This window comes from Mirounga angustirostris, unplaced genomic scaffold, assembly GCF_029215605.1.
Source record: "Mirounga angustirostris isolate CCGP_5_RB_7025 unplaced genomic scaffold, mMirAng1.0.hap1 SCAF_5, whole genome shotgun sequence".
NCBI classification, from domain to species: domain Eukaryota; kingdom Metazoa; phylum Chordata; class Mammalia; order Carnivora; family Phocidae; genus Mirounga; species Mirounga angustirostris.
The window spans coordinates 108,239,092-108,251,724 of NW_026991713.1; the positions used below are offsets into that span (position 1 = coordinate 108,239,092).

Genomic DNA, 12,633 nt, shown 5'->3' on the forward strand with positions numbered 1-12,633 from the left:
GTGGAGAAACTAAGGAGTCTAGAAAAGCCTCAGATCAGGTAAGACCAGAAAAATCAGAGGCAGAACTTAAACTTGATATTTCCTCCACAGCACATAGTGCATGTCTTATTAGTTGGTTGGAGAAAGCCTGGCGAAAGTGCTCAGACGGTGAGCAAGAAAGGAGACAGGGGTTTTCTGCGTGTTGACATACTGGAGGAGCCCTTCCCCGGGAAGAGCGGAAAGGGAGCCAGAGAGAGCCAGGTTGCGGAGTGGGGGCAGTCCCTCTCTGCGTGCATGATCCGGTGGCTTTATTTGTTAGCGTGGTGGGTCCAGGCTGGGAAATGCACACTCAGCACGGAAAGGGGAAGAGAGATTGGCGGCAATTTTATAAAAACAATACAGCTCAAGTCTCCCGCGTGTGCCCGCTCGCTCACCCCGCCGAGGCGCAGTCCGGTCAGAAACGGCTCCCCGGAGCGAGTGCGGCCTCCTAGTTCCCACCAGGAAGAAGGCGGGGTATTTGTGACTCGAGGACGCCCTGACCGCTGCACACACCCCCATTCCCCTTCTCTGTCAACCTGCCAGTTCTGAAAGGCGCCTCTCTCTCTCTCTGAGCCTTGGACTGAGGTCGCTCTGGGTCACCCCAAATCTGATGATGCAGGGACTGGGACTGGCGGGGTGCGCTAGGGGCAGAGAGGACACGGGGAGGAGGCGACGTGCGCCCGTCGGAGCCCAGCGCCGGGGCTTTCCTCAAGAGCGCTTGCTCCCCCGGGTCTGCGCTGGGCGCGGCTGGCGTCCGGGTCTCGCCTCCTTCCCGCCCGCCCTCCCGCCTCCCGGGGTCCGGACGCTGGGCTCCCCGCGGCCCCGCCACTGTCCCTTACGCTCGACCCAAGCATTTGATTCCCGGCCTCGAAGTACCACCTCCCCACCCAGCGCCTCCCGGGGGGCCGAGAGCCAAGACCCGGGAAACTGGTGAGGGAAAAGAGGAGCCCGGGGGCAGGGCCCGCTCTCGGCGCGCCAGGGGGCCGGGTCTCCAGCTTGGAGGCGGGGGCTCCCCGCGCGCGGGCAGGCGAAGGAAAAGCTGGACCCAGAGAGAGAGCGCGGCGAGCGCTGGCGCCGAGGGTGCACCTCCGCCCGGCGCCCAGCCGGCCGGCACCCCAAGGGGCGCGCCTCATCGCGCCCAGCCGGGCCCGTGCGCCTTGGGCTGCCCTTCTCCCGTCCCGCCCCTAGTTCTTCCGCCAAAACCCTTGACCAGAGTCCCCTTGCCAACATTCTTATATGTCTTGTGCCAGCTCTTTGCGCCAGGTAGGAATAAGGCTCTGCTTTCAGGGTGTGTACATAAACGCCAATTCCCAGAAGGTGTAGTGACCTTTTCACCTTCCCCACGAACTCCTTGGGAAGAGGTCCTTGGGAGGGCATTCACCCCCTCAAAGGCCAGATTGGTGGCCGAAACCTGTTTGTTCCCTGAAATGTCTTTGCTATTCATATCCTCAGGGGCCTTCTGCAGCAGTTCCCGGAAAGCCCTTGGGGGTGGAACTGGGGGGCATCCAGCCCACAGTGAGGACGCGCCGCCGTGGGAGGTGGGGGTGGACAGGAGCTAGAGGACTGGCGTGACAACTGCCTGTGGCCTGGGGTGGGCACCGTGCGGGCCCTGCCAAAAGCCCTCCTCCCCCACCACTGTTCTCCCTCCCCCGAGAGGCACCGAAACGGGGGCCACTGGACCCCTAATTGCCAACCCCGGGAACACCTGGGCTCCATAGAGACATGAGGCTGGGCGGGGTCGGGCGACGGCTGCCCCCTAGCTGGAGAGGCGCATCACCTCCCACCCTCCGGCGTTCCCTCTGTCCCGGAGGAGAGGGCACCAAATCTCGGTTAACAATGGAGTCCTCGGTGTGCGGCGGGCACCCGGGCACGACTGGCGCCCGGCAGCGCGCCCTGCTACCCGGCAGAGAGGCCGAGTGCGGCTGCAGCCCAGCCTCGCCCGATCGAATGGCCTGACTCGGCTTTACGCGGCAGCGACGCTGTCGACCCTCGCCCGGCTCTGTGGTGCGTCTCCCACTCCAGCCTAGCTTTCCCGGGTCTCCGCAGGCCCGGCCCAGAGCGTCAGCGGCGCCCTGCTGCTCTCTGCCCCGGGCCTCGGGCCGGCACAGCGGGAGTGACGCGACTGGCCCCGCGCTCCTCGCCGCCGCCGGCCGGGGATTCGGAGTTGGGAGAAACTGCAGCCACCTCCCGGGCGCGCCGCACTCCTCCGCGGCTGGATCCCGGAGATCCTCCGCGAGCTGCCGGTCTCCCCCGCCCCCCCGCCGCCCCCTGGTCCTGAGCGAGCAAGCGGAGGTAGGCTAGCCCGACCCAGTCGCTGGCACCGACCTCGCAACCTCCTCTCCAAACACACACCCACACCCACACGCCCTGGGCGCAGACCCCCAACGCCTCCCTTCCCGCGGAGATCCTTCGGGGCCTCCGGGAGAGAAGGACAGACGGACGGGGCAAGCACACGGAGGGAAACTTGTTCCTCCCAATCTCCCGTCAGGCAATTACTGGCGAGCCTGTGCCGGCAGAGGGGAGGGAGGAAGCGAGGGAAGGGCTCCAGAAGGGGAGGGGGAGGACGAAGGAGGTGGGGGAGGCGGGGGTGCAGTTGGTGAAACTCCTCTGTCTCCCGCTCATCTTTTCATTGCTTGCTCCTCTCCTTCGCGCAGACACCCCGGACCTCCCCTGGGCGCCAGCTCCTCGGTTCCAACGGGTCCAGAAACAAGTCGGATTTTTTTTTTTTTCTTTCTGGAAATTGGCTTTGGTGTGTTTCCCTACCTCCCTCCTCCCTCAGCTAGCCCCCCTCCTTTTTTTTTTTTTTTTTTTTTTTTTTTTTTGAGACATGGCCCGGGCAGTGGCTCCTGGAAGAGGAACAAGTGTGGGAAAAGAGAGAGGAAACCGGAGCTAAATGACAGGATGCAGGCGACTTGAGACACAAAAAGAGAAGCATTTCTCTGGCATCAAGGCATTGCCTCGCTGCCCCCTTTTCTCCAAGACGGACTGAGGATTTCACAGCTCTAGGCGGAGTTGAAGCTCTTCAGATTGTTTAGATTCCCCCTTTGCTCTATTTTCCCCGCACGTTCTCGTTCTCCCGCTTCTGCCTGGGGATCCGGCGAAGGGAGAATGGAGAGGGGGCTGCCGCTCCTCTGCGCCGCGCTTGCCGTCGCCCTCGCCCCGGCCAGCGCTTTTCGCAACGGTAAGTGACAGGCGGAGGCGCGTGTGACAGCGCGGCGCCCGGGCTCACCGGTTGCCCGCGTCCGGCCGGGGTTTGGCTTCCCGCCCCAGCCGCGGGACTCACGCAGAGCTGCCGGGGCGAACCGGCAATAGCCACCTCCTGGGCGAAGGAAACTTTTGTCCAGGAGGAGAAATAAAGAAGTAAGATAGTCGGTTTAGGGCAGGAAGATTTCAAGGCCACTGCCTCCCTTCTGAAGTTGCTTGTTTGGTTATGGGGGTTTTCCTGCCTGTTACACGGCAGAGCTGCCTACCTTCTATGATCAGCACACCAATTATCTTAATAATGTTTCCTCCCAAAGGCAATTAGATGAGACTCCCTTTCAAAAATTTGATGGCTGTTGAAAGTTAATGAACACTTTACCAGGAGAACTTCCTGGTTCTTCTGCAGCTCTTCGAAACCGTTTCCTCGGGTGGGTGCCTGCAAGAGATAGCGGGTTTTTTGGTTGCTGGAACTCCCTCCTCCGCCTTTGCAAATCGCCCCTAATGTGTCTGTAGTATGAATGAAAGTTACATAGTGTCAATAAAGGAATCTGATATATACAGTGTAAGACACCAGGATATCTGAAAATCCCTAACCTAGTTGCAGCTTCCACTTAGCTTTTAAAACCACTAACTGTTAAGTAAATGAAAGAATGCTGGGTTATAAACAGTATCCCCTAACCTAAATAATGTATTTTAAAATGTGATCTGGTTGTAGGCATGTTTAACTTAGGCTTTAAAGTAGGTGAAGGCAAGAGTATGAAATTATCTTTACAGTAAGTCTTCAGCAATTATTATTAACTAATTATCAAATATTTACTTTTGTCTGGCTTAGATTTCAATCAAAGTAATTAGAAGAAAAGAACACCCACTACTTACTGTGGTATATTGTTTTAATAAGGGACCACAAGTGGAGGGGTTCATACCAAGAGGAATTTAAATCACGTCTTTATGATGGAAGTTAATCTCTTTAATATGCTTTTTGGAGGTTTTATGATTGAAGCAATAGATTTCCCCCCAATAGCTACCAAGCGGTGTTCTAAAAGATATGCTTAGAGGCAACACACATACACACACACACACACACACACTGTGAATGTGGAGTTCAATTTATTAATGAACCTGAGTTGGTGGCATCTTTCTATAATCTGGCAAAGGATAACATTCTCCTCCAATTGAAAGAGGTCAAGTGGTTAGACTTTAGAAATTACAGTAACCCAACCTCTGCCCTCTACAACTCCTGAGATTAAATCCATAGTCAAGATGTTAACAGGATGGATTTGAAACCTAATGCAAATAACTTCCAGACTTTAGGTTGTGAACTCCATGTATATGTGTGTGTATGTGAATGTATACACAAATGTATATATATATGAAATATATTTTTAAATTTTCTTAGCAGAAATCTAGGGAATGCTGAGAACCTGAGCCTCAGTCTGTGAGCGTGACTGGTTAAAGCCATGTTGCTATGCTTGCAGTGACCAGAGTCAGTAAATGCCTCTATAACACAGCAGACCTCTTAAAGCCATGTCCACCTCCTCGGAGTACCAGTGTCTGCTAAATTAATTCATTAACCTTATTTAGGTCTAATGGTCCAGAGTCATTAGAAATTGCTCTTTCTTAATCAACTGTTAGAGAGATTTAACAGAGCCAGGGAGTCTAGCAGTCCACATTATCTTATTACACTGTCACTTTCTCAGAAGTCACAGATTAAAGAGCTCTGGTGTGGTACCGAGTCCACCTAAATGTCTTCTGAAGTGACTCTGTGGAGTGACTAGAAGCAGTACTGTTTTATTTCACTCCTCTAACGGATGCCAGACACTGCCATGATGTTTGTATAGAGCTGGAGGAGACTTAATGAGATGGGGTCACTTTCCAAGTTTTCTGCACATTTAAAATAATGGAAGAGCCTCAGTAGAATCACATAACAGAGTCCAATATAATCATTAGTTGAGATTCCGAACTCCGGTTGCAACATTTCTTCTTGGCAAACCTTAAGCCTTTAAAAGCTAAGGCAAAGGAAACCAGTATAAGGGTACCCCCAGTCTAAGAAACATGGTCAGAAATATCTAGCAATTGAGAAAAACAATATGATTTATATTGTCTTCTTTTTAATTTATGAGAAATGATTTCTGTAATGCATGTAGCTTTATGCATTTTTGATGTGCACTTCATCTTTCATTTCCATTTGACCTGGTTTTCCTGTAATAAAATTCTGTAGATTTATAAATTCATGCTGAGAGCAAAGAATGCCATTCTCTTTCCACAGGGAATCTATTAGATGCAATATTAAAATCTATATATACCATTACTGAAAATTTGTGATTGATAGGCTTATATATTTCACTGCTTTCATACCTATTCCTCTTACATAGTTTATGCACCAAATTTTTATTGCTTAAAATTAAGCATCAGTAAATGTGGTAGCATTTCGGGCTGAGACTTTCCAGCATGAAATTCATCATAAAAAGTGACAATGAGAATCTACACTGAACAATAAAGCAGCCCAGTGACTGGTTTATTTGGCTCTCAGTGAATCACTTCAGCATTGGGGTTTTTTGAAATGAGGGCTCAAAACTAGTTAGCTCACCTTTCCCAGAATGTGAGACTGTGGCTTACCATATGTGATATCCAGACCTTGGTGTGGTGGGTTGCTGTTGTTGTTGTTGTTGTTGTTTTTCCCCAACATCTAGGTAATTAGAATTAATGCTATGTGGCTATTTATTTTTCTTTCTGCCCAGTTGCTTTGATCTGGTCTCTAAGACTGAACAACTTTACTTGGAGCAGTAGAGCAGAATTATTTCTGCTTCACCAAATACACTTTGTTCTTTGTTGATCTGGATCTCCAGAGCAGAGATAACTCGAAATCACTTAGATTTATGGGCAGATAAAACAACAACACAAAAGGTTTGGCTTTAAGCCAATCGAAGTCTTGGATGACAATCCCCACTGATCAATGACATAGACCAGGCTTATCATCAAAAAGCCACACAAGGGGTCGAATAGCTTCTTTTAGTCACCTTCCACTCAGAACTTGCTACTTAATGCGATTACACTTCTTGGGGGGGATAATTAAGTCTAGCAGGAGCTCCCTGGGGACCATGTTAACATCCATTGAGAGGATTTAATGTTTTTAACGCTGGAAGACCTTTTTCTTGGGAAGGAACTTTGTGGGGGGTAAGGGTGGAGTCCTGTCAGATCTCAGTCTACTTTTCTCCTGACCTAACCTTCCTGGGATCAAAGAGTGTTCCTTGGCGGCGGGGTTGTATCAGTGCCACCTGAAGGACCCACGGGGAGTTCCCCCTAAAAAGTTATGGAATAATAACCAGTAATTTATATATAAAGCTAGAATACCTAAGTGGTTGTCAGGGGAAGATTTACCAAAATGTTATTTTTATTACAGATAAGTGTGGCGATACGATAAAAATTGAAAGCCCCGGGTACCTTACATCTCCTGGTTATCCTCATTCTTATCATCCAAGTGAAAAATGTGAATGGCTGATTCAGGCTCCCGACCCATACCAGAGAATTATGATCAACTTCAACCCTCACTTTGATTTGGAGGACAGAGACTGCAAGTAAGTGAGAAAGTATTTGAACAGGGCACCACACCGCCATCTCGTGGTCATGGATGTCTAAGGGGGAAAGTCAGTGTGTACAGTATGGGGTATAAATGAATCCAGGAGGGATTCTAATCTAGGCCAGATCATATGTCAATGGTATGGAAATTAAATTATGGTAAGCGATTTCTGAGTTCCCCAAACTAGGAATATTATGTTGAAATGTATAATCCCTCATATTCTTTCTCCTGTTAACACTTTTGGTTTCAGAACTCTTTTGTTAAGAAATGTGTCTATGTGCTTCTTTTTCTCTTTGTTTTCCCCTGAAAAGAGGAAGAATGGAAACCCAAACTTTCGCTTGAGTTTTTATTAAATATTGTGGGTTACTAGCATATATAGCATCAACAGATGGTGAGGTTGGATATTTTTTAACAAATCTGTGACACATTTTGTGATTTAAGGACTGTATCTTATTGAGTTTGACATGACAAAAACAAATTGTCATTGAATAAAAATGAGGCATATAGTATAAGTCAGACGAGGGTTTTTTTTAGTAGATTAATGATTGCAAGTCTTAATGGAAAACGCAAAAAAAATTGTTAATGCACAGTGAATACAATGGGGCTCAATTATAAATTGATATTTCATCCATCAGCTTTAGTCTTGCTAACTCCTTCTATTGTTAAGTAACTAAGCATCAATTTATGTCAGATTTCATTATTATGAAAACATTCTCACTATAGAGACAGCCTAAATTATATTTCCTCACTTTATATGAAAGTACTAGTTGTGCAAGTTTTGCTTTGCACAGTATGGAAAACGTATTTTAACTTTGCAGGCGCAAGCAGTCCACTCAGATCCAGGTTTGCTCTTCTCTCTGGACACCAAGCAGACCACCTGTCTCTGTCTTGCCCACATTACCCCATTCTGCCAACCTGCACAGGTTATATTCTGCAGATACTTGAACCTGAATATCTATCTTTAATGAAGTTTGGATATAGAAATAGTTTTAGCAAAGGAAAACAATCTACTTAAATCTCAGTTCCAAAGTGTTTCTCAGGGACTGATATGTTTTCCGAAGTTTTAAAATGGGTCAGTTTGATATAACTGTATACAATGTAAATAGGTTACAAGTTCCGTTGGATATAAACATTATTGTACAGGGACATTCATTATTAAAAGTGTTCTATTTGCAAACACATAGCCCTTTTAGGGAAGAACAGAATGATATGAAAAGGTTCCCACCTGTAGGAGGTCCTTAACAACCTATTGAGTTGGTGCGGTAAAACTAGTGTTTTGTGCGCAGGGAAATGAGGTCATCTGGTTAGTTCAACATTCTGGTGTGTAAAGAATTAGCATATATTCATCGATCAATTTCCAAATAATCAGCATACACTACAGTGTAATAGAATTATGCCGATTCCAATTTAATCCTTGTTCTGTGCTTCAGGGCATTATATTGACTTCTTAATCTTGTATGAAAGTTTCCATTAATAGTGTTCAGTGACTGCTAGGAAACAGGGAGTTTGTTGTTGTTGTTGTTGTTGACGATATTCTGTATGGTGATTTTACAATGTCAGTCACCTAGACAACCTAGAGATTTGTTTTCTCTTTCATTTTATTTTCGTTTGTTTTATTTTATCTTTTTTGCTTTTTGACAATACTTAAATTTCTCTAAAAGATATTTTTAAGAAACTCAACGTAAAACATACTCAAGTAATAACATTATTCCCAAAGATAAGGTGCCATTACATTTTAGTAAACTCATGTCTACTAAATCCTGATCTGAGAGTCGTGACCATGTCTGTGTATAATATAATAGTTCAAAAATTCAGAATAATCAGGAGTCACTAACAGTGGTGTGCTGGTCAATGCTGAATGACCGGATCTTGAAAGGGGGTGGTTCAAGACCTCATTTGTAATATTTACCAATTCCTGTCGTGTAAATATTCCCACTGTGACCAGTTTCAAACTATCCATGTGATGTCACTGTACACAGACTTGTGTACTTGTGTAGTCCTAAAGAGACATGTGCGATGGGTTCTTGTGAGCTGGTACAAGCCAGTTCCAGCACATAACCGGGGAAGCCAGTATGAAGGGGAAGCCAGTCGAGTGAATTAATACATGTTAAGTGCTTATAACAGTGCCTGGCACACAGTAAGTCTTCAATAACTATTTGCTGTATCATGATGTGAGGTGGAGTATGGTGGAATTGGAACCTTCTCAGTTTTCCTTCTTCCTTCCTTTCCTTCCTTCCTTCCTTCCTTCCTTCCTTCCTTCCTTCCTTCCTTCCTTCTTTTTCTTTCTTCCTTTCTTTCTTCCTTTCTTTCTTTCTTTCTTTCTTTCTTTCTTTCTTTCTTTCTTTTAACATTTTGACGCCTTCTTTTTCTTTTTAATTTTATCTATTTATTTTAAGATAGAGAAAGAGAAGGAGTGTACACACATGAGTGGGGGCAGGGGTGGAGGGAGCAGAGGCAGAGGGAGAGAATCCCAAGCTGACTCCACGCTGAGCATGGCGCCCGAGGTGGGGCTCAATCCCAGGACGCTGAGATCATGACCCAGGCTGAAATCAAGAATCAGATGCTTAACTGGCTGAGCCACCCAGGTGCCCCTCAGTTTTCCTTTTGAAAAATGACAAGAAAAAGGATAATTATTATTTATAGGAAGGGACAATTTTAGTGATATCAGCATGGTATTCAAGAAACTGATATGGGCAAGAAGATTGTTTCTGTCATTCCACTGGTGAGACTTTTTTAAGGCTACCAAGTGAAGTGGTTTCTTAACTCTAGCAACTGGAGGGTTTGTTCTCTCTGAAGGTGCCATCTCCTGGCCAGCCTCAGAAGGCTGATATATTTAGCCTGATGAAGTCAATGGAGATTATGGCATAGAAAATATTTTTCTGCTGTGTTTGGAAGTGTTGCTATCTGACTGTTTTATCAATGAAAATCCCAAAAATGATAGAGGAAGAGCAACTGAAGACATTGCTGTCACTATCTTTCCAGGTTGGTCCACATGACTCCTGGTCACTGTTGAAGGTTGCAGTTGAGATTCTACAAATGGGGCACAATTCTTACAGTCTTTTGTGAAGTCTGCAAGAAGAATCCACAGCTTTAATTTAAAGTTAAAATTCCCTACAAAAATAGAAAATACCAATAACCCTTGGAAGAACAAATTCATAGACTTGAAAATTTTATGTTGAATGTGCAAAAGCATAGTTTCGTTTTTGTTTTTGTTTTTATTTTAGTGGGCTTGGGGCTTGTTTTTTGTTTTTTTTTTGTTTTTTTTTTTGTAATTTACATTAGGCTACTTCCATAAAAGGAATTTGAGATAATACAAAATTAGGTACAACAAACCACATCCAACGAGCTAGCAAGCTTGTAGTTATCATTCCTGTTGAGATCAAGCTGTTTGTCTTATTGGAGATATTTAATATCACTCCCTGTTTCAGCTATATTATGTGTCTAATAGCAATAAAAAGTACTTGCTTTACCAATGTAATCAGGTTATTGGTAAGATAAAATGGGGGAGTGGATACGAAAGCCTTTTGAAAAGTTGAAAGCTTTCCTCAAAAGAAGTTATCATTGCTATTATGATATCTTGAACAACTTGGTGATAGTTAGAACATTTGGAAATATGAAACTTAAGCATATGTCAAACTAAATATATAGATCCAGTAATGGGATGACCTGCATAAAATACACCCAGCAATTTCTCTTGAAACCATCCAGTATATGTACAGTCAACTTCCACCATGTGAAAACTTAAGAAATCAATTCCTTAGCACATTTGCTTGTTGAGAAACATCCTTAAAAGCCAAGTAAACAGATTTTTTTGTGGAGTGTAGGGATGGATGAGTAATTATTTTTTATTGTTATGTTAATCACCATACATTACATCATTAGTTTTTGATGTAGTGTTCCATGATTCATTGTTTGTGCATAACACCCAGTGCTCCATGCAGAACGTGCCCTCTTCAATACCCATCACCAGGCTAACCCATCCTCCCACCCCTCAGTTTGTTTTTCAGAGTCCATCGTCTCTCATGGTTCGTGTCCCCCTCCGATTCCCCCCCTTCATTCCTCCCCTCCTGCTATCTTCTTCTTCTTTTTTTTTTAACATATATTGCATTATTTGTTTCAGAGGTACAGATCTGTGATTCAACAGTCTTGAACAATTCACAGCGCTCACCATAGCACATACCCTCCCCAACATCTATCACCCAGCCACCCCATCACTCCCACCCCACCACCCACTCCAGCAACCCTCAGTTTGTTTCCTGAGATTAAGAATTCCTCATATCAGTGAGGTCATATGATACATGTCTTTCTCTGATTGACTTATTTCACTCAGCATAACACACTCCAGTTCCATCCACATCGTTGCAAATGGCAAGATCTCATTCCTTTTAATGGCTGCATAATATTCCATTGTATATATATACCACAACTTCTTTAGGGATGGATGAGCAATTAAATAGATGAATTCTAGGAGGAATTTTTATTTTTATTTAAATTTGTATTGTTTTATTTATAATTAAATTAAGAACCATTTCATAGTTTTAACAATACAGTAAAATGTACACAGTTACTACTTTTCATGTGAAGATCATGAAGACTGACCTAATACATAAACAAACTATGAACCTAACCTTACAAAAAGTTTTTAGAGTGAGTATCAAGGGGCATGATTTCCTTAGGAAAGATGAATGTTCAGGTTGTGCTGGTTGTTTTAAAATGCAACAATCTATGTTTCAGGTTCCATTATGAGTCAGGTTTCATGACAAATAAACATCAAAAACATAGTATTATAGCTCCCTGAATTCTTTTATTGAACATAGTGTGGTATCGATCAATCAATCAGTCAGGCAGGAGAACATCTGTCTGTGGGCTAACGCTGTGCTAGGATGTGTAGCAATACCAGCTGGTTTTATTGTTATGTTGATAAAAGGTGGTTAGAGAATGTTCTGAAGGAGAAGGTGTGGAGGGAATGCACCAGCAAAATCCTCCATGCTTGTGAAGTATCGAAGCACAGTTACAAGCAGAAAAGGAAGAAAAAAGCAACCTGCTGGGTGTTTTTCAGAAAGCAATGTTCATTGTGCACTGTAAATGGTTTTCTGCATTTACACTGAGCTAGTTAGATCTTACTCAGTGATAGTTTTCTTCGGTGGTAACACAGACATCTTGAATCTCATAAAAGTTTATATCTGCATAATAAACAAGAATGTCATTGATACAGTAGTTAGAATTTATGGAACTTTTCCGGTTTCCCAGTAATGCAAACTATCAGCATGATAATTTATAATGGGTTGTGACAAATACCGCTGAGCAAAGAGGTGTGTGATTACATTCAGATCAGATGTCATCATCTGGGGAGCAATAAAAATTTCACAGACATTGGGTTAAAAACATTAAGAAAATGAATGTGGAGCTCCAGAAAGAGTCTAAAAAGGTGGTAGTATTGGAGGGAGAAAGCTCAGTAGTGGTCTTCTTACTCACTGGTTCCTGACTTCAATGCCTGATTTGTCAGTGCCGTTTTGTAGGATTTCACCAAGACTCAGGCTAACGTGGCACAGATGCTTTTCTGTCTATAACTTGGATGTGTAATCCTTTCTTAGTGGAACCAAAAATAGGTGTTTTTTTCCTAATTCAAAGCAATCAAAGGGAGGTTTCACTTTTGGAACTTCGTATGAAGTTTAATTACAAGAAAATCTTAACTAAATGAGATGATATTCAAGTTTTGGAATTTTGTTGGAATAAATCACACATCGTTTCTTTAATGCTACTTTTAAAATTACCTAAGTTATAAAAAATAAATAAAATAAAATTACCTAAGTTATTACAAACTTTGAAACACTGGT

The 12,633-nt window shown here is 44.4% G+C and overlaps 1 protein-coding gene across 6 annotated transcripts in view; it reads left to right on the forward strand.

The window, feature by feature from the left end:
* The first annotated feature begins 2,295 nt into the window (after positions 1 to 2,295).
* The window catches only part of NRP1 (neuropilin 1), a 137,378-nt gene continuing 127,040 nt past the window's right edge, over positions 2,296 to 12,633 (forward strand). For 2 of the 6 annotated variants that reach the window (XM_045874213.2, XM_045874215.2), the window contains exons 1-2: positions 2,632 to 3,199; positions 6,620 to 6,794. In XM_045874213.2, the coding sequence (XP_045730169.1) occupies positions 3,127 to 3,199; positions 6,620 to 6,794 (248 nt within the window). In that variant the 5' untranslated portion in view covers positions 2,632 to 3,126. Of the gene's footprint in view, positions 2,311 to 2,630; positions 3,200 to 6,619; positions 6,795 to 12,633 lie in introns of those variants that run through there. The other 4 variants (XM_045874214.2, XM_045874216.2, XM_064591869.1 and 1 more) reach the window with 3 other exon arrangements.